The following is a 22,588-nucleotide window of genomic DNA, read 5'->3' on the forward strand; positions in this document are numbered from 1 at the left end:
GAGGACTGCACGGAGGTAAGGAGAAGACCTCCGGCAGTCAGGAAAAGCGATCGGGACCCCCGCAGACAAGCTGCGGGGGGTCCTGATCATTAAGTGACCGGAGATGCTCCGGTCACATACTTAAACGTCGCGGTCGCTGCGTGTTTAAGGGGTTAATGGCAGGTGGCCGCGCGATCGCTCGTGAGCCCGCTCCATAGCCCGGGACCGTGCCAGGGCGTACATTTACGTCCTCCTGCGTTAAGTCCCAGGCAGTAAGGGCATAAATTACGCCTGTTGTTGTTAAGGGGTTAAAATAAAATTTTAAATAAAAAAGGGAAGAAAAAAAAAAAAAAAAAAAGAAACAACACCTGTATTTTCTCCTGTGTGGTTTGAGGATTTGCACCCAACAAGGGAACCTGTAAAGAAAAAGTGATGTGATAAAAAGGTTGCAGCACCATTGTATAAAATAATTCTATTTAAAATAACCTTTGGCATGTTTTCAAACTTAAAGGGGTATTCCAGGGAAAATCAATAATTTAACAAAGGAAAGGGTTAACCAAGGTTAACACTTTCCTAATATACTTACCTGTTGTTTTTTGGCCCCCCAAGGAGATCTCCGGTCCGGTCACGTGATCTTGCAGCTTGTGGCTCGGATCCTCTTCTCCTTCCGGTTCGGTGACGTCACCCGGCCGGCGCCGCTCTCCGTCTCATTAGCAGCAGAGCACTGAACCCTGACTGGCTTGGTAGCGTGCAGCCAATCAGGGCTCAGTGCTCTGCATCCCCACACGCTTCAGAGTGGGGGTCCCCTGAGGCTGCAGTAAATTATCAGGGGTCGTCGGGCTCAGTGCCGGTCACCAGTTACATATGCCGGCACTGCACTACAGCAGGTGATCACTCCGCAACCCCACCCCCCACCTTGTCAGCGATGCCGACCGAGTCCCGGGAGGGGATGCGGCGGGCGGCATTACTTCATTCATAGCTACTAGACACTCGGCTGCCCACCGCATCCCTTCCCCCCAGGGACTCAGGGTCGGCATCGGTGGGGAAGTAATGTGTATCGGCTGCTGATCCCCCCGGCCCCCCCTCCCTGTGTCCCTGTCAGATCACTCACCCCCGGAGCATGCTGCCGCACTGGCCCCGATCTCGGCACTGGTCTCAGGCACCTGTACTCAGCTGACAGGCGCTGTGTACGGAGCAAGAAATCTCTCCTGCCTCAGTCACAGAGCCTGTCAGCTGAGTAGAGGTGCTTCAGACCAGTGCAGAGATGGGGGCCAGTGCGGCAGCATGCTCCGGGGGTGGGGGTGAGTGATCTCTGACAGGGACACAGGGAGGAGGGGGAAGTCCTGCAAAGTGATATGTATTTGCTGCTGATCCCCCCGGCCCCCCCTCCCTGTGTCCCTGTCAGAGATCGCTCACCCCCGGAGTGTGCTGCTGGCCCCGATCTCGGCACTGGTCTCAGGCACCTGTACTCAGCTGACAGGCGCTGTGTACAGAGCAAGAAATCTCTCCTGCCTCACTCACACAGAGCCTGTCAGCTGAGTACAGGTGCCTGAGACCAGTGCAGAGATCGGGGCCAGCAGCACACTCCGGGGGTGAGTGATCTGACAGGGACACAGGGAGGGGGGGCCGGGGGGGACCAGCAGCAAATACATATTACTTTGCAGGACTTCCCCCCTCCTCCCTGTGTCCCTGTCAGATCACTCACCCCCATCCCCCGGAGCGTGCTGCTGGCCCCGTTCTCTGCACTGGTCTCAGACACCTGTACTCAGCTGACAGGCTCTGTGTGACTGAGGCAGGAGAGATTTCTTGCTCTGTACACAGCGCCTGTCAGCTGAGTACAGGTGCTTCAGACCAGTGCAGAGATCGGGGCCAGCAGCACGCTCCGGGGGTGGGGGTGAGTGATCTGACAGGGACACAGGGAGGGGGGGCCGGGGGGATCAGCAGCCGATACACATTACTTCCCCACCGATGCCGACCCTGAGTCCCTGGGGGGAAGGGATGCGGCGGGCAGCCGAGTGTCTAGTAGCTATGAATGAAGTAATGCCGCCCGCCGCATCCCCTCCCGGGACTCGGTCGGCATCGCTGACAAGGTGGGGGGGGGGGGGGCGGTTGCGGAGTGATCACCTGCTGTAGTGCAGTGCCGGCCCATGTAACTGGTGACCGGCACTGAGCCCGACGACCCCTGATAACTTACTGCAGCCTCAGGGGACCCCCACTCTGAAGCGTGTGGGGATGCAGAGCACTGAACCCTGATTGGCTGCACGCTACCAAGCCAGTCAGGGTTCAGTGCTCTGCTGCTAATGAGACGGAGAGCGGCGCCGGCCGGGTGACGTCACCGAACCGGAAGAAGAAGAGGATCCGAGCCACAAGCTGCAAGATCACGTGACCGGACCGGAGATCTCCTTGGGGGGCCAAAAAAAAACAGGTAAGTATATTAGGAAAGGGTTAACCTTGGTTAACCCTTTCCTTTGCTAAATTATTGATTTTCCCTGGAATACCCCTTTAAGTTAATGATCGTAGTGGGTCTCGCTCCTGAGACCCAGTGCGATCCTAAGAGACATTCGTGCAAAGTGTGCAGCAGCATGTTCCACTCTCTGTCCAGTTGGGAGATCAGACTCACTCGCACCATAGACTATAAAAGAGCAAATACATTGGATTTGATTGACAGACTGGGAGAGAAGCGTGCTGCTGCATGTTTTACCAGTCTATATATCAGGATAGCAGCAACTCCTGACACCTGACGTGATTCCCTTTGACACTGAAGATTTAATGTTGCATCCACTAATGCATAAATAAATTACTAGGTCTGAAAAGTGATTAGTACCTTGCTCTGGTGCTCAAAATTTTGTCCTAGTAAACGTTCTAGATCAGATACACAGTGGGCCAAAAATTTAAAAATTGGACAAAGTCGCGGGTCAACCATGATTATTGAAGCGCGAATGCCGCGGTGCTGGCACTGTCAGAGCAGCGTGCATCTCCCAGCCCCGTGCACCATGATAAATGACATGACACAATAAATTGCTATGACATGATTAAACCCCAACCCATATATAATAGCCAATCCCCCCCAAATTTCCCCACATATTAGCCAGCCCTCCCCAGTAGTCTCATATAGTAGCCAGCCCTCCCGCATAGTCTCTCATATAGTAGCCAGCCCTCCCCCATAGTCTATTATATAGTAGCAAGCCCTCCCCAATAGTCTCATATAGTAGGCAGCCCTCCCCAGTAGTCTCTTATATAGTAGGCAGCCCTCCCCAGTAGTCTCTTATATAGTAGCCATGATGGGCCAGATGTAATTAAAACACTGAATTGCCTGGCAGGCCAAAAATAATGGTACCATGGGCCAGATTTGGCCCGCGGGCCAGAGTTTGACATGACTGTTCTAGATGTATTGCCGTATAGTGTAAAGTTTGTATTTGCTGCTGAGACCTCAGACGATCAATAGAATGAAGAGGGGTAGTCTTCACTTTGATCCTCTGAAATTAAGACTTTACCTGATAGTGGGCAGATAAGAAGGGGGGGGGGGGATCTGCAAGGTTGGAAACACACACTGCTTTTTTGTGTGTGTGTGTGTGTGTGTGTGGGGGGGGGGGGGGGGGGGAAGAGAGAAGTACAAGTCCTCCCTTTATATTTTGCGTCCCGTTAGAATCCACTACTGGTTTTGGCACAAAAACTGCGGTGGCAATTTAAAAAGAAAAATGGTGTGTGTTTACAGCCCAAAACAGCTGTTTGTTGCTTCAAAATCCCTTATATTCATTTTTTCCCAATAAAAAATTAAATGACAGTTACACTTTAAGGCTATGTTCACACACAGTATTTTTGCAACCAAAACCAGGAGTGTATTGAAAACACAGAAAGGATATGTTCACACACTGTTGAAATTGAGTGGATGGCCACCATTTAATGGCAAATAATTACCGTTATATTATCGCCGTTGTTTTGAAATAACGGATTTTCCAATAAATCACGGTCAGCCACTAAATTTCAACAGTGTGTGAATATAACCAATGTGTTTTGAATCCACTTCTGGTTTTGGTTGCAAAATACTGAGCAAACATACTGTGTGCACATAGCCTAAAGGAACAAAACAGAAATGTTACATACAGTTGTTTCGAAAATACCATTGGGAATGTACAGAAACCTATGTCACTACATAAAACAAATCATGCAGTATAAGTTTCCATATGATCTCTGCAATCAAATAGTTCCTTTAGGGTGCGTTCACACCTACAGGATCTGCAGCAGATCTGCAGCAGATTTGATGCTGTGTTCAGTTATTTAAATGAAATCTGCTGCAGAAAATCAGCTGCAGATCCTGTAGGTGTGAACGCACCATTAAGGTTCCTTTTAAATAGACTAGAAAATTACCTTGGGCTTTTTCTTTTCCAGGGGCTCTGAAGGTTCATGATTTTTAAAATTTTGTAAATGTATTCTAAAATTCTGTAAATGGTTGCAGGCAAAGGTGCAGACCTGGAGGGTTAAAAAAATAAAAGTTATAAGAATGGTAATAGAGCAATTTTAAAGTTTTAATTTTTCTTAAAGCAGTCAGATAAAAAAGGTTATATAAACTGCATATGGTTATAATCATACTGACTTATGGAACATAGATAACTTCTCAGTTTTATCTTAGATAACTTCTCAGTTTTATCTTAAGGCAAACGGCGTATACACAAAACCCCACCAAAATAAAATTTAAAAAAATTGTGTTTTTTCAATATCACTGCTCAGCTAATTTTTTTCCTGGTTTCGCACATATTTTATGGAAAGATTAAAGGAGAAGTCCAGTGAAACTTTTTATTAAAGTATTGTATTGCCCCCCAAAAGTTATACAAATCACCAATATACACTTATTACAGGAAATGCTTATAAAGTGCTTTTTACTAGCACTTACTACTGCATCAAGGCTTCACTTCCTTCACTTCACTTTTGGGGCACAATACAATACTTTGCTAAAAAAAAAAATCTTTTCCTTTAAGTCTGCCACTGCAAAGTATAATTGGCGTCACAAAAAAAAAGGGCTCATGTGGGTCTGTAGGTGAAAAAATGCAAGCGCTATGGCCTTTTAGACACAAGGACAAAACAAAAGTGCAGAAATAAAAAAGTGTCCCGGGAGGCAAGGGGTTAAAGACCAGAGTCTGTTTTCAGAATGTTACGTGTCTCACTTTATGTGGTTTTAGCTCCATCATGCTATAACTTATTCTAGTGATTCTTTCAATGTTTTTTCATGACATATCATGAAATATCTAAAAAAAATTGTGAAAAATGCCCACATTTCTTCAGGAGAAAAAAAAAAAAAAGTTTTTCCAAACTGAATTTTCTACAATCACCAGGCAGGTTTAATCATCTGATAATTTTACGGAGTTGTTACAGACACGGCGATACCAAATATCTGTACTTTATTTTTAATTTCTGTATTTATTATTGCATTGGAGGCTATAGGGATTATGTATAGGTTTTGTTTTTTTTATTTACCTTTTTACTTCATTTTACTGTCCAACCATGGGGATTTCCCTCACTGATGACAGGCACATTACAGAGCAATGCTGATCTGTACTGCAATGTACTGTGCCCGTCATAGGCATTGCTGATCAGACTCTGCCTTAGGGCTAAGCCTGATCAGCCACAGTGATTATGAAAACCCCTTTAATCAAAGCTCCAGGGCCTGATGGATTACACCTCAGAGTTCTTAGGGAACTTAGTTCTGTAATTTCTCTACCCTTGTATGAAATATTCAGTGATTCTTTGCTGACTGGTATTGTGCCGAGGGACTGGCGTAAGGCAAATGTAGTGCCGATCTTCAAAAAGGGCTCTCGAACTTCCCCAGGTAACCATAGACCCGTAAGCTTAACATCCATTGTGGGAAAACTATTTGAGGGGCTTATAAGGGACTACATCCAGGAATATGTAGTGGCTAATAGTATTATAAGTGATAACCAGCATGGTTTTACTAAGGACAGAAGCTGTCAAACCAACTTAATATGTTTCTATGAAGAGGTAAGTAGAAGCCTGGATGGCGGCGCGGCTGTGGATATCGCGTACCTGGATTTTGCAAAAGCATTTAACACAGTTCCTCATGGGCGTCTGATAGGTAAGTTAAAGTCTATCGGTCTGGAAAGTTTAATGTGTAACTGGATTGAAAACTGGCTTAATAATCGTACCCAGAGAGTGGAGGTCAATGATTCCTACTCCGAATGGTCCCCGGTAATAAGTGGTGTACCCCAAGGGTCAGTACTGGGCCCTCTTCTGTTTAACTTGTTTATTAATGATATTGAGAATGGAATTAACAGCAATGTTTCTATCTTTGCAGATGACACCAAGCTTTGTAGTACAGTACAGTCTATGGAAGATGGGCAGATGTTAAAGGATGACTTAGACACACTGAGTGTTTGGGCGTCCACTTGGCAAATGAGGTTCAATGTGGATAAATGTAAAGTTATGCACCTGGGTACAAATAACCTGCATGCATCATATGTCCAGGGGGGAGTTACAGTGGGAGAGTCACTGATGGAGAAGGATCTGGGTGTACTTGTAGATAATAGACTACAGAACAGCACACAATGTCAGTCAGCTGCTTCTAAGGCCAGCAGGATATTGTCATGCATTAAAACAGGCATGCACTCTCGGGACAGGGATATAATATTACCGCTTTATAAAGCTTTGGTGCAACCTCATCTGGAGTATGCTGTCCAGTTTTGGAACCAGATTCATAAAAAGGACGTTCTAGAGCTGGAGAGGGTACAAACACGGGCAACTAAACTAATAAGGGGAATAGAGCATCTTAGTTATGAGGAGAGATTAAAAGAATTACATTTGTTTAGTCTGGAGAAGAGACATTTAAGGGGAGATATGATTAATTTATTTAAATATATAAATGGCCCCTACAAGATATATGGGGAAAAGATTTTCCAGGTAAAACCCCCTCAAAGGACAAGAGGGCACTGCCTCCGCCTGGAGAAAAAAAGGTTCAATCTCCGGAGGCGACAAGCCTTCTTTACCATGAGAACTGTGAATCTGTGGAACAGTCTACCACAGGATCTGATCACAGCAAAAACATTAGAGGGCTTCAAACAGGGCTAGAGTTCTTAGAGCAAAATAATATAAATGCATATGTATAGAACCTATCACCCCTCCCCCTTCCCTGTATCCATCACCTCCTTGGTTGAACTTGATGGACATGTGTCTTTTTTCAACCGTATTAACTATGTAACTATGTAATTTGCATTGCTGAAAATTATTGGTTTGGTGTCTTCAGTGTTATCAGCACTTTTTTTGGATTTGCACTACATAAATGCCCAATGAGAATACCAACACATATAATATGTAAGCAATGTACTAAGATATATTTTATTTCCAAAGCTGAATACATAATTTTATTACAATAGTTTACCGTTGCTTATGGTGGGCACCAAGTTCTGTTACTTAGGAATACATTACAATAGAACTGTAACCACATCAAAAACGTACCTTGCATGAGTACCTTGGTTTCCCTTTTGTGTTTATGACAGCCTGATTTGATGTGTTCTTATTATCTTTGTTATTGTCCTGGAAAATTTATTTTGTTACATATTAATCTTTTTTATTAATCATATTAAAAATAATAAAGCACATGATTTAAAAGATTGATGGGGTCCAACTACTAGAATTTCCAATGATCTAAGAAAAAGTGTTACATTTCTCATTTGCATAGGAGAGGTGGGCGCAAATGAGTACACTCTATATTAAAAGCTGTAGACACAGAAAATGTGAGCTCAGATGATCATGCATCTCTCAGATTATAATGGAGTGCTCTCACATTTACAGCTGACTCAATATGGAACAAGAGTATGCCTATTCAGTTTATTGGGATCCAGGGTTTCTGTATCTCCTGTTTTCATTGAAGATTCAGACGCAAAGATAAGAATACTTCATTTTAACCTATGGAAGATACAGGAAGCAATGAGCTCACATGGTGTCAAATGTCAGATTAGTGGGATTATACTGGATTAGAGAAAAGAAACACAGCACCACACTTGTTCCCAGGTTATGTACAGTATTGCAATTCATTTATATTCACTTCAATGGAACTACACGGCAAAACCACACCCAAACTGAGGACAAGAGTGGTGTTGGTTTTTGGGAGAAAGTGGTCATGCTTTTCTAAGCCTGGATAATCCCTTTAAAGAAATGTCACTGCCCTACTGAAATAATCAGCTGCACCAGAGCTAGAAATTGAATAGTAGTAAGTGTGGGGATACTACATAAACAATAAATTTTGAATATGTTGAACCTCTTAACGTATAATCACATACATATATGTTATCATGCTGTTAATGGTGTATGAAGCGGGTTTGGGACTCAAAAATGCTCCATACAAAGCTACTATCAGCAGCTAGCGGTCACCTCTCATAGCTGTCACAGAGTGATCCTCCATGCAGGCTATTCAACTATATAGATGCAGCTGTCAGTACAGGAAACCCTTTTGCCTAATAAAAGATATTAGAGTTTCTTAAAATCCTTTGTACTACTGATTTCTACTAAGTTGTTTAGTAGGTACAGTAAGCGAGTGGCTCCTACTGCACCTGATTTGTTAGCAGGAGTAAATCATTGCAGAAAATCTACACATGCTCAGGAGCAGATACAGGTCCCGTTGGATTTAGCTAAGAGCCATGCACCTTTTAGGGTGCCTTTACACAAAGATTTATCAGACAAATTTTTGAAGCCAAAGCCAGAAACAGACTGTAAACAGAGAACAGGACATAAAGGAAAGACTGAGATTTCTTCTCTTTTCAAATCCATACCTGGTATTGCCTTCAAAAATCTGTCAGATAAATCTCTCTGTATAAATGCACCATTATTTACGACAGTTCGACGCTCCGTCCCACTTGGTACACAGCAGTCAGCTTGTGACACAACATTTACGCTATATTTCTATCAAGCCATCCCCATTATACAATTTCTTCCATCTGTCGACAGATTCATAAAACATCACAAAGGTTGCAAACCTCCATTTTCTCAGCCATGGTTTGAGAAACAAAACCTCAGTCATCCACTGTAGACTCCTGTGGAGAAAAGCATTCCATTAAAATATGCATAGAAAGTTTGTGTGTTGGAACATAATAAATGTGGGAAATTTTAGTTTTCAAGATAAAGATTTTGCTTTGGGCCACCAAAACAACGATGGGTCGTCTAGAACACAGGTGTCAAACTCATCAGTAGTTTTTCTTGTACTGAACTACTAACAAATTCTTCCAGTAAATGGGTACTGCAGTATCAAAGAATTTTATCTAAGATTATGATGTGTGCGTACTAAAAATAAAAAAATACCACCAAATACCACCACCAGGGTCCCTGCTCTTCACCAGTTGTTCCTGCTTACAGGATAAAATCTCTCAGCAGGACTTGCCTGCTCAAGCAATCTCTCTGTGGAGTCGATAAGCCACAGCTTTGAATCCAGTCCCTGAATTTTACCAGGCACCGACTCCTTCGTAAATGGTCAGACACCAGGGGAGTTATTTTTCACGCTGGCTCAGCAGCTTCTCCCTAATGTCCTACATGATCCTGGGGCAACTTCTGAGGGAAAAAGGCAAAGATATAAAGCAAATTCTCCTCTTTGTGACCTCCAACTTTTCCCCAACAGCCTCTATCTAATAGGGTCAGTGCTTCATTACTGATATATGGAGGAAATGTGTCACCTTTAGAGATAAGCGAACCTCGAGCATGCTCGAGTCGATTCGAACCTGAACTTTCGGCATTTGATTAGCGGTGGCTGCTGAAGTTGGATAAAGCCCTAAGGCTATGTGGAAATCATGGATATAGTCATTGGCTGTATTCATGTTTTCCAGACAAACCTAGAGCTTTATACAAGTTCAGCAGCCCACGCTAATCAAACGCCGAACGATCGAGTTCGGATCGACTCGAACCCGGTTCGCTCATCTCTACTCACCTTCTCTAACTTAATGAATGTGAGAAAGTCTTCCTTTTTTATTATTATTATAAATAGAGGCCTTAGATTCATAGAACATATAAAAACATTACTTCCTTTTTTAACCTTTAAACACAGGTGCCATGATACCAATGTTAACAAAGCCTAAACCAGCAGTGGGCAACTGACCAGCTTTGTGGGCTGATCAAAGGGCTCTCCTATTATGCGGTGTCCTGTCAGTATAATACACAGCTCCTTGCTGCACTACCATGCCCACAACACAGTAGAATGCAGAAGTGAAGCAGAATATGTGCACACTGTGTAATAAAAGGTATATTCACATCCCAGAGTCCTTAAAGAGGATGTACCATCCGGTACATCCTCTTTAATCTGACCCAGATTCGCGGGTACCGAGCCAGGGCTGAAGCACAGGAGGTGGGCCGGCCCACCCCCAGTGGGAGGGAATTCCCTCCCCTCCATGAGGCGGCTCCATTAGAATCAATGGAGCCGCGTCACACAGCGGCTGGGGATTCCACACACTGGGGGCGGCCCGGCCCGCCTCCTGTACTTCAGCCCCAGCCCAGTACCCGTGAATAGAACGGCGCCATACACGGTCCTTTAGAAAACAAACCGCAGCATCGGTTTGCCCGTGACAGTGCTGTTCTATCCCTGGGCCTGATTAAAGAGGATGTACCTGATGGTACATGCTCTTTAAAACGAATGTACCAACAGGTAAGTCGCTTTAGGTTTTTTAAATCAATAGACCAACGCAGGTGCCACAGTCCTTTTTCTTGAACCGCAGACCGGATACTGCGTAAGGCGCCAGCCTGTTCCCGGGCAATGGCCCGCCCACACCCAGTGTGATGAAACCCCCTCCCCTCTGTGACACAGCTCCATAGACTGCCATGAGTGATTCCAGCCAATAAAGTTTCACGTGTAACAGTGATGCTAGAAGTTCAATTAGAGAGGGTTCAGGTGCTAGGACCCCCACTGATCGATAGCAACTAGCATTCAGTATATAAAACTGCTAACCCACACCTAGTGATTGACAGCCTGTTACACACATTCATACAGAAAAAGCTGTCAATCACTAGATGTGGGACTCTCATTGCAGATGCACCACCTTCTCATATTTGACCCTGCTTAAAGCTCAGCTTGCAGTTGACTGTCAAGCAGGTTAAAGCAACTCTGAACCCACAATCTGACCCCCCAAAACTGCTTGTACCTTCAGATAGCTGCTTTTAATCCTAGATCTGTCCTTGGGTCTGTTTGGCAGATGATGCAGTTATTGTCCTAAAAAACTACTTTTAAACTGGCAGCCCTGTACCCAATGGCCGGGGCTTAGATTGTGTATGCATTAGGCTGGCACACCCTCTCTGTCCCTCCTCCCCGCCCTCATCATCATTAGGAATGCTCCAGGCAGATTGCCTCCTATTCATCAGCTGTGTGAATACTGAACATGGGCTGGATCGTGCTTTATTGTTTCCATGATCATTATATGTGATTTTATGTATTCTAATTAAATCAGCATTTTATATTGTTATTTTATTATGATTCATTACTATATCACATGGGGCTGCTGTGACTTAAGGACTATATAATTTTTGTTTACACTTCTTGATTGTTAAGGCACCTGTGCAATGTTCAGACAGGAGAAAACGTTCCAGTGGCATTCCTAATTATGAAGAGGGTGGGGAGAAGGAACGGAGGGGTGGTGCAAAGTAAGGGCACAGATATTCTAAGCCCCGGCCGTTGGGCACAGGGCTGCAAGTTTAAAAGTAGTTTTTTAGGACAATAACTGCATCACCTGTCGAACGGACCGCAGGACAGATCTTGGATTAAAAGCAGCTCTCTGAAGGTACAAGTGGTTTGGGGGGTCAGATTGTGGGTACAGAGTCACTTTAAGGTATGGGAGGGGGAGCAATGAGGCTTTACCACCTGTTAGAGATCAACAGCTTGGGAACTGCTCCCAGACACTTTACAAAGGAAAATAAAAAAAACATTCTAGATTGTGGAAGAAGAGACTGCTATATGAAAGGTACAATCCGTCTCTTCAATTCAACAACTATGTACAGCACTTTGCAACGTGAATTTACACCGAAAGATGTGCTTTAACCCTATCCCGCACGAGGACTTAACTGTACGTCCTCGTGCGTGCGTTCAGAGCGGGGCCGCGCGGCTACCCCGCTCTGAACCGCCGCAATCCCGGGTGCCTCAAGTAGCCCGGGATCGCGGCCATTAGCGGGCACGGTCCGATCGCCGAGCCTGCTAATTAGATAATCGGAGGCAACTGTCAAAGATGACAGCTGCCTCCGATTACCGGATTCAGCCGTTTCCTGGTGTCTAGTGGGGGAGATCTCTGTTACTGAAGCCGGCCGGGGAACGCTCCAAGATGGCGCCGTCCCCGGCTCGGCACTCATTTGTTTTCGGCTGCAGCAGCCAAAAGCAAACGAGTGCCGATCTCATTGATCTTTGCTGTACAACTATACAGCAAAGATCTCAATGAGAGATCAGAGTGTATATACTGGAAGTCCCCTAGGGAGGCTTCTAGTATATGTGTAAAAAAAAATAAAAAATAAAGTGTTGTTGTCAATAAAAAGCCCCCTCCCCTAATAAAAGTCTGAATCACCCCCCTTTTCCCAGGTTATAAATAAAAGTAAATAAATAAACATGTTTGCTATCGCCACGTGCGTAATCGCCCAAACTATTAATCACATTCCTGATCTCGTACGGTAAATGGCGTCAGCGCAAAAAAATCCCAAAGTGCAAAATTGCGCATTTTTGATCGCATCAAATCCAGAAAAAATGTAATAAAAAGCGATCAAAAAGTCGCATATGCGCAATCAAGGTACAGATAGAAAGAACACATCATGGCGCAAAAAATGACACCTCACACAGCCCCATAGACCAAAGGATAAAAGCGCTATAAGCATGGGAATGGAGCGATTTTAAGGAACATATATTTGTTAAAAATGGTTTGAATTTTTATAGGCCATCAGATAAAAAAAAAAGTTATACATGTTACATATCGTTTTAATCGTAACGACTTGAAGAACATATAAAACATGTCAATTTTTCCATAGAACACACTGCGTAAAAATACAGTCCCCCCAAAGAAAAAGAATTGTGTTTTTTTTTCAATTTCACTGCACATAATTTTTTTCTGGTTTCGCAGCATATTTTATGCAAAAGTTCAGCCTTTCATTGCAAAGTACAATTAGCGACGCAAAAAATAAGGGCTCATGTGGGTCTGTAGGTGTAAAAATGCAAGTGCTATGGCCTTTTAAGCACAAGGAGGAAAAACTAAGACGCAAAAACGAACATTAGCCTGGTCCCGAAGGGGTTAAAGGGGTTGTTTTTAAAGTTATTGTTTTGTATTGTGACTGGAGGGAGGGGGAATACACACTTGCCTTCTTTACTACCCTGCTGGCACCAAATTAACCCAGCTCTGGTCTCTGCCGCTGCAGGCTTCCAAGTCTGATGACATCATGTCACAGGTCTGCAAATCCAGTCAGTTGGGGGGATTCATGTCACCAACCTGGGAACCCTGTTGTATTACAGACTTAGGGTACAAACCCACACACCGTATATGCAGTGTGTTTACTACTGCGATACGCAGCAGATTAGATCTAAATAACTGAACACAGCATCAAATCTTCACCATCACATCTCCTGCGTATTTTCTGCGTATTTGCTGCGTTTTTGCTGCGTATACGGTGTGTGGGTTTATACCCTTAGGCTGAGTTCACACTACGTATATTTCAGTCAGTATTGTGGTCCTCATATTGCAACCAAAACCAGGAGTGGATTGAAAACACAGAAAGGATCTGTTCACACAATGTTGAAATTTAGTGGATGGCCGCCATATAACAGTAAATAACTGCCATTATTTGACTATAACAGACGTTGTTTTAAAATAACAGCAAATATTTGCCATTAAATGGCGGCCATCCACTCAATTTCAACATTGTGTGAACAGATCCTTTGTGTTTTTAATCCACTCCTGGTTTTGGTTGCAATACTGACTGAAATATACTGACTGAAATACACGTAGTGTGAACGCAGCCTAGAGCTGCGTGGATCTGGCTTCAGGAAAAGAGGTGTGTGGGGGTTTCCATGCCTCACATCACACAACTTTATTAAAAAAGTGACAAAATAGCCACATCACAGTGAAGTCACTACAAACATGCTCTGGTGTCTATGGAAGCAAAGTCGCATGTGATTTGCAAACAAAAATCCATCAAGGATGGTGCTTTTGTTACTGTTGCAATGCAACCCAACTCCCAAACGCTTCACAATCTTTCTGTCGTGTGACCAAGGTCGCTGTGTAGTCTTCGTCTCACACTGCTGAATTTTGTTGTAAATGGACACTGTTAGAAAGAAATAATGTTAAACCAGCAGAGGAGATGATATACAGTGGTTTGCAATAAATTAAAATAAAAAGTTTTTTTTTTCCAGTAATTCAATAAAAAAAATTGACCTCATATTATATAGTCATTACATACAGAGTGAACTTTTTCAAGCGATTATTTCTGTTAAAGTTAATGATTATGGATTACATCCAAGAAAAACCCATAAGTCAGTATTTCAGAAAATTAGAATATTCTATAAAACCAACTGAAATTTTTTTTTAACACAGAAATGTCGACCAAACAAAAAGTCTGTACAGTAATGCCCTCAATACTTGGTCGGGGCACCTTTTGCATGAATGACGGCATCAATGCGGCATGGCATGGAGTCGATCAGCTGATGGCACTGCAGAGGTGTTATTGAAGCCCAGGTTGCTTTGATAGCGGCCTTCAGCTCGTCTGCATTGTTGGGTCTGGTGTCTTTCATCTTCCTCTTGACAATACCCCATAAATTCTCTATGGGGTTAAGGTCTGGCGAGATTGCTGGCCAATCAAGCGCAGTGATGCTGTGGTTAGTAAACCAGGTATTGGTACTTTTGGCAGTGTGGACAGGTGCCAAATCCTGCTGGAAGATAAAAATTCCATCTCCAAAAATCTTTTCAGCAGAGGGAAGCATGAAGTGCTCTAAAATTTCCTGGTAGACGGCAGCGTTGACTATGTTGTTGATGAAACACAGTGAAGCTACACCAGCAGATGACATGGCTCCCCAAACCATCAGTGATTGAGGAAACTTCACACTAGACCTCAAGCAGCTTGGATTGTGCCTCTCCACTCTTCCTCCAGACTCTGGGACCTTGATTTCCAAATGAAATGCTAAATTTACTGTCATCTGAATGAAATCAGCACCTTGGACCACCGATCAACAGTCCAGTTCTTCTTTTCCTTGGCCCAAATAAGACGCTTCTGGCGTTTATTGGTTAGGAGTCGCTTGACACATGGGATGCAACACTTCTAGCCCATGTCCTGCAGACGTCTGTATGTGGTGGCTTTTGAAGCACTGACTCCAGCAGCAGTCCACTCTTTCTGAATCTCTCCCAAATTTTTGAAAGGCATTTTCGTTACAATCCTGTTAAGACTGAGGTTCTCCCGGTTGCTTGTGCACCTTTTTCTACCACACTTTTTCCTTCTACTCAACCTTCCATTAATATGCTTTGATACAGCACTCTGAGAACAGCCAGCTTCTTTAGCAATGAATTTTTGTGGCTTACCCTCCTTGTGGAGTGGGTGAATGACTGCCCTCTGGACATCTGTCAAGTGAGCAGTCTTCCCCATGATTGTGTTGCATACTGAACCAGACTAATGGTGGTTTTAGACTGAACGATTATCGTTCTAATTTGCACAATAATCATCGCGTTTGAGCGATAATCATTCCGTGTAAACACAGCGAACGATCAAGCGACAAGCTAAAAATCGTTCATTTTGCTATTTCAACATTTTTCAAACTGCCGTTGATCGTTCGCAAAAAATTTGCAGATCGTTCCGTGTAAACAGTCTTTCAACGATATAAACATGTGTGAGATAGGCTTAAGCGATCGCAAACCGATCACATAATGATTTTTCTGTACGATGTATCGTACCATCTAAATGCTGATCGTTATAAAAAAAACCATTGTTGATTCAAAATCGTTAATCGTGCCATCGGGCGAATTATCGATCCATGTAAAAGTACCATAAGGGACCTTTTATAACACTTAGGAAGCCACTGCAGGTGTTTTGGGTTAATTATTCTAAATTTCTGAAATACTGACTTTTGGGTTTTTCCTGGCTGTAATCTATAATCAACTTTAACAGAAATAAACGCTTGAAAGAGTTCACTCTGTATGTAATGAATAGATGGGGTCACTTTTTAAATTTAATTAATGAAAAAAAAAAAAAAAACTTAGTTGATATTCTAATTTATTGCAAACCACTGTACTACATCTGTACAATTTATTTAATTGTCTTTTCTACACTGCAGTCTAGGCTCCGTCACTAAGGCAATTTTGTCTTTAGCAACAGCAAAAAAAATATTTGTGCGTTGACATGTAACAATTATCGTTCAAATTTTCGTGATAACGATTGCATTTGAGAAATAATCGGCTCGTGTAAACACAGGGAACGATCAAGCGACGAGCGAGAAATCATTCATTGTGATCTTTCAACATGTTCTCAAATCGCCATTGATCATTCGCTAAAGTTGGGCTTAAGCGATCTTAAATCAATCGCAATAATTTTTTCAACGATTTTTCACTTCGTCTAAACGCTGATTGTTATAAAAATCAATTTGTTACTTTAAAATCGTTAAACGATCGATTGGGTGAATTATCGCTCCGTATAGATGGACCATGAAAGAAAAAGAAAATGCAGGGACCAAATGCAGGAAGTGATGGCAGCTGACGCAGGGAAGATGAATGCTGATTTAAAAAAAAAAAAACAACAACAAAAAACACCAGCACAGAGTGAAATGTAGACGCATGAAAAGTGTAATAGAGCACTAAGCAGGCCACTGGAGCAGTATAAAGCAAGCATTAACTATAAATTTGCTGGGGTTTTTAATTTTAATTTTTATGTCATGACAGGTACACTTTAAAGCCCCTATTCCACGGAAGGATTATTGGCCATTACTGCGGATAATCGTCCCACGGAATAGGAGTCAGCGATCAGCCAACATTGTTCAAAGACAAACTACATATAGCAGCGATCTGCTGCCGCTATGTCCTATGGGCTGCCTGGACAATCAGCGATCACCTGGGCATCATTCCGGGTGGGGGAAACAGTCCAGGTCGGACATTTAACGTCTGTGTTTCATGGACGTAACATGAAATGTGTGAACGCAGCCTTAGTGTACTATTACACAGAGCAGTTTTTAATGATTAACTACTGACGATAAACAATCGCAAACGAGATTGTTTATCGTTAACCTGAAATCGTTCACCATATTACACAGAATAGTTGTTAGTTACGACTGGTATTGCGATCGTTACTATGACTGTTTATTCCCTTTGATCCCGGAAAAACAATGAACAATGTGCAATTGCACTGAAAGATTAGAGAACAAATGCGGAACTTGAGCGAAAGAACGTGAAATTACAGTCAACGAGTAACAATTTTAGGCTCAGAACAATTGTTTAAATTCGAACAATTTAACGATTTTTCGCACGATAATCGTTCCATGTAATAGGGCTCATTGTGTCCTTTCAGCCTATCCAGCTCTGATCAGCCGCACCGGACTCTATGATGGAAGCTGTGAATGCAGCCCAAGCAGAAATGTGAACCAGCCTAGCATGTACATTGGGAAGGAGACAAATGTATACACATAGGGGGAGATTTATGAAAGGGTGTAAATATACACCTGGTGTACACTGCCCACAGCAACCAATCACAGCTCCTCTTATATTTTACCAGAGCTGAAAGCTGAGCTGTGATTGGTTGCTGTGGGCAGTTTACACCAGGTGTATATTTACACCCTTTCATAAATCTCCCCTATAAACTCCACGCTACCAAGTGACCCTGGTGCACGTCATACAGCACAGCCCACTGCTCACTCACATTACTAGAGGAAAGCATGACATATAGATTGTGTGCAGGAGCAGAGCCGGCCACTCTACCGTACACAGAAAACTAACAGAAACGCCATGGAACCCTAAGCCTACAGAAGCCATGGGGAAGGTGGGCTCCACTACTAGCACTGCAGCCCCTCCCCTTCCAAACCTTGCATGGCTGCTACACAGAACAATCAATAGCACGTCAGGAAAACAAGAGCTCATACTACACAGGCAGCCGTGCATGCTTCTCAGCATTATGCAATGCGCCCGCCCTGTGAGCACACGTACGGTATAACACAAATACACCGAGCACACATACCGTATCACTCGCGCCGTACACGCTCCATCAGATAATAATCCGGAAATAATAATGCGTCACCAACTGACTACGTCACTTCCGGATCTCGGTTCACTAATCGTTCTCCCCCTTTGACCTCAAAAATTGGTTCCGTCTGGGGCGGGACGCACCCAGTCATGTGATTGGTAGTTTGTCAGTGAGGAGACTGCGGGAGTGCTTGCTTCTCTGCTGCTATGGCCGTGGTCTGTAGCACGTGGGCTCTACAAATATGTGGTGTTTTGTCCCACAGCTTTAGATATGCTCACAGTTTCCACCTGTCAGGCCTATTCATAGAGTGACAGCCCCTAAAGTTACCACTTTTGCAAACACCATGGTTTTCTTGAATTAAAGAGACTTTACTATCAAACCTACTGTTTGTTTTTATTTTGCAATACTTGCAAGGCACAGTTATTATGGTCCTTTCTCCAAAACACCACTGAGGTGTTATCACTGCACTGAGGGGCGCTGAGCCTGCCCCCAGTGCTCCGGGAAGGTGTGTGTTGGAATCGGGGGACGCTTTGAAAAAAGGACTGCGCCACCGGGATCCTGGCACTGAGCAGGTACTGCTAAGAAATTTTGTAATTTTGATGGTACATTTGCTTTAACCCCTTGCCCAGTTCTCATGTACGCACCATTCTATTCATGGTTAGAGGGCCCTGTTGAAGCACTGGAGGCAGGAACCCCCACCACCACCCCTCAGAACCGGTAACCATGAATAGAACTGCGCCGGAAGTGGCTTCCCCGTGACGGCGTCATTCAATTCATGTGTAATATTAAAGAGAGTGTACCTGATGGTACATCCTCTTTAACTATCGCAGTTTTCGTGACATATTATTCTTTTTTATATTTGTGGTATACTTTCGTTGATACACTCAGTAGTTTTTTTGTAAAAAAAAAAAAAACATATGCACAAAAATTTTAAAAATTTACATTTGTTTATATTCAAAATTCACTTCTAAGAAAGATAGTCATGCCACATGAACTAATTATTAAAGGGGACCTGTCGTCCTGGCCGCCGGGGTGAAGCCCGGCGCTGGTGGATCCCCTTATACTTACCTCTTCCTTAAAGTCCCGGACCCTGTCCCACCACCGAGAAATCCCCGTTGGAAGCCGCGCGGGTGCTCACCAGAGTCCAACGCCCATAGAGAATGACTGTCATGACTTCCTTTAATGTAACATCTACAACATGTCTACTTTATGGTGATGTCGTTTGGTGAACGTCCTTTTACTTATTAGGATGTTAGAGGACTTCGAAATTTTAAAGAGATTCTATTAGGGACCAGCTCAGTTCTGCAGTGGATTTGTTGGGCCTAAATGTTAGTTACCTCCATAAATCCATCCACTGTAAAAACTGCACCCCTCAAAGTATTCAAAGTAACATTTCATAAGTTTATTTACCCTTTAGGTGTTTCACAGAAATTTGATGCAAGTTGGAGGGGAAATGTAAAAATTAAATTTTTTTGGCAGATATTCTATTTTAATCCATTTTTTCTTCTAATACAGCAAATACTAACTGAGAAATTACACTCACTATTGATTTCCCTTATTCCAGTGTTTCTAGAAATATCCCATGTGTGGCCGCAGTGCGTCACCTGACTCACTGGGGCCTTTTTTTTTTACTTCAGTTTTTTTTTAGCCATTATACCATGTCACAGAGGCCTTGTGGTGCCAAAATATTTGTGTAAGACAAGTTGACGTTTCCATCGGTACCGTTCTGGGAGACAAGTGACACCCTGATAATTTTTTATTTAATTTTTATGAGGTGGTACGATTTTTTTTTTTTTTTTGCGGCATAAGCTGATGTTTTTAGTGGTACACCTTTTGGGTACATGTGATGTTTTGATAGCTTTTTTCTATATTTTTTAGGGGGTGGGATTAACAAAAAAAAATGTCATTTAGGTTAGTTTTTTATTTATTTTTTTCCTGCATTAATCGGGCAGAATAATTAATGTCATGGGTTATTGACGGGGTCATTACGGACGTGGCAATACCCAATATATGTACAGTGGTACCTTGCTTTAAGAGTAACTTGGTTTAGGAGCGTTTTGGTTTAAGAGCTCAGTTTTTCAAAATTGTGACTTGGTTTAAGAGCATTGCTTTGGTTTAAGAGCTCCCTGAACTGGATGGGAGCGTGAGTGGAGGAGGGGCACGGTCTGCATCCCCGACTCTGACCCAGGAAGTCTCCCTCACCTTCCAAATCATAGCAGATCCACTTCAGGCTTGGGCTTACATCAGGGGACAGGACTGTGGAGGTAATCTCTCCCCATACAGAGAGTGCTGCTATACTGTGCCCATATATACCCTGCTCATTCCTGCATGCTTCCTGCAGTCTCTGTCCACCCTTGTGTTTCCCATCCTCTCCATTACTGTACAGTAACTTATAATATTACATATTCTGCTGTTTCTGAATGTTTGTTTCATCTGTTTTACATGTTATTCAGAATAATAAATATTTATTTTTGGGATGTGGAACCAATTGTCTGCATTTCTATGATTTCTTATGGGAAAATTTGATTTGGTTTAAGAGTGGATTTGGATTACAAGCACGGTCCCGGACCGAATTATGCTCGTAATAAAAGGCACCACTGTATATTGCTCACTATCAATTTGAATCATTATTTATAGACCCAGAGACATTCTGATGAATTTGTGCTTTGATAATCAGTATATTGTTTTTATTTACACTTGATTTTAACTGTGTTTATGTTTCATACACATATTGCCCCTTATGATGATCACTAATTACTCTCTTTTTGCATCCCTAGATACTCGTCCTGCTTTGGTTTCTCCTGTCCACAGTTCGGCTACCCGATGTGCCATGCTTGGGAAAATGGAAGCCTCTCTCTTGCTTATGCATTCTACTACTATGTTTTTCTTTCCTTTAGGACCACTGTTGTTGTCTTAGTCTCTCAATAAACATGCACTGAGCAGTATTTCCTGGTATGGATGTTTTCTACCTATGCATTGGTATCCGCCTTCCCACATGACCCTTTGACGTACTACATATGCGCTTTGACTATGATATACAGGCACCCCATGCTCCTCCCGCAGTTTGGCCTTGTGCTTAGCAGTGTATGGAAGATACGTGCCTACATGGAATGGTATGTGTGGCTTGATCCCTGACGAAATGCGTGTGGTCACACTCTACCCTAACTGGATTGAGTGAATGGTCCACTACGCCCCTGGCATCCGCATGGTGGATGTTCCTTACCAGTATATTTAACCTGCAGAGCTGGGTGGATTGTCAGGTGTATGGTACGAATGGTGCACTCCTATGGTCAATATGACGAGATGTTCGCAGTGACACAAAACGGCCAGTTAACCACTATTAGACTCTATATAAATGTATTGTCCCCTTAGCCGTCATTAGTCTTAGGCTATGTTCACACTACGGAAAACTACGGCCGTAGTTCTCGCCGCAGAACTACGGCCGTAGTTTTGAGGGGTGGAACATAGCCATATTTTCAATGGGATCCCGACCGGAGCGTACACATATCGTATGCGTTCCGGCCGGGATCCCATACGGCGCCGGAAAAAACTGACATGTCAGTTTTCTGCGGCCGGAATTCAGTGAATTCCGGCCGCAGAAAGCCCTGTCAGCTCACACAGTGAAGCAAGCGGCTCCGGCCGCTTGCTTCACTGTGGGCTATGGGAAGCTCTGATGCGGGCTCGCGCTGATGCGCCCGCATCAGAGCTCCGCGGCTAGAAGGATCACCCGGAACGGCAACAGCCGGGTGTTCACGTAGTGTGAACATAGCCTTAATATGTTTGCATATCTATCATGTGGTTCACCTACTGTATGACTTAGATTCCTTACTATATAGTCATACACTCGTGCGTTAACAGTGCAGTAGTCTCTAAGTACAACATTGCATAACAGTTTGGTCCGCTCTACACCCTATACTTACTCCTTTGGTTTTCCTATGCCTCCTCCACAATAACACTGTGCCGTCAATCTTAGATGACGACACAGTGTTGTTGTTTACTGGTTACCTGGACAACCCACGTTGAGCCGACTTCCGGCCCTGCGCGGCTGACTGAGGTACGTCACTTCTGACGCCAGCACTCTCTCACAGTTGCGATTCTGGCCAGCGTACACACCGGTATGCTTGATCCTGCTACGATCCCTGGCCGGCCCCAAACTGTGGACATGGAGCCAGCCCCCAGGTAACAATGTTACACACACATATGATGTGACTGGTCAGATTGCGATTCTGATGTGTTCTCCCTGCTGTGGCATTATGACAGTTTTGGTATACCTTTTGGATCTTGTATAATACTGGACATAACTTGATCCTCTAGAACAGACATGTCAAACTCTGGCCCGCGGCGCCATTATTTTTGGCCCTCCTAGGAAATCGATTGATTTCCTAGAGCTGTCCCGCCGATAGGACATCACAACAAATTATTATATGGTCGGTCTTCTGGACCGCCCATA

At 43.5% G+C, this 22,588-nt stretch overlaps 1 protein-coding gene across 2 annotated transcripts in view; it reads right to left on the minus strand.

The window, feature by feature from the left end:
* Window positions 1-18,214, minus strand: part of LOC138783465 (uncharacterized) — a 78,054-nt gene extending 59,840 nt beyond the window's left edge. For both annotated transcript variants that reach the window (XM_069958188.1, XM_069958187.1), the window contains exons 1-5: window positions 18,133-18,214; window positions 8,961-9,017; window positions 7,444-7,521; window positions 4,348-4,449; window positions 348-395 (exon numbers count right to left, since the gene is read on the minus strand). In XM_069958188.1, coding sequence (XP_069814289.1) covers window positions 348-395; window positions 4,348-4,449; window positions 7,444-7,521; window positions 8,961-8,978 — 246 coding nt within the window. In that variant the 5' untranslated portion in view covers window positions 8,979-9,017; window positions 18,133-18,214. The remainder of the gene's footprint in view (window positions 1-347; window positions 396-4,347; window positions 4,450-7,443; window positions 7,522-8,960; window positions 9,018-18,132) is intronic.
* Window positions 18,215-22,588: the final 4,374 nt, after the last annotated feature.

The sequence above is a fragment of the Dendropsophus ebraccatus genome, chromosome 2, assembly GCF_027789765.1.
Source record: "Dendropsophus ebraccatus isolate aDenEbr1 chromosome 2, aDenEbr1.pat, whole genome shotgun sequence".
Lineage (NCBI taxonomy): Eukaryota > Metazoa > Chordata > Amphibia > Anura > Hylidae > Dendropsophus > Dendropsophus ebraccatus.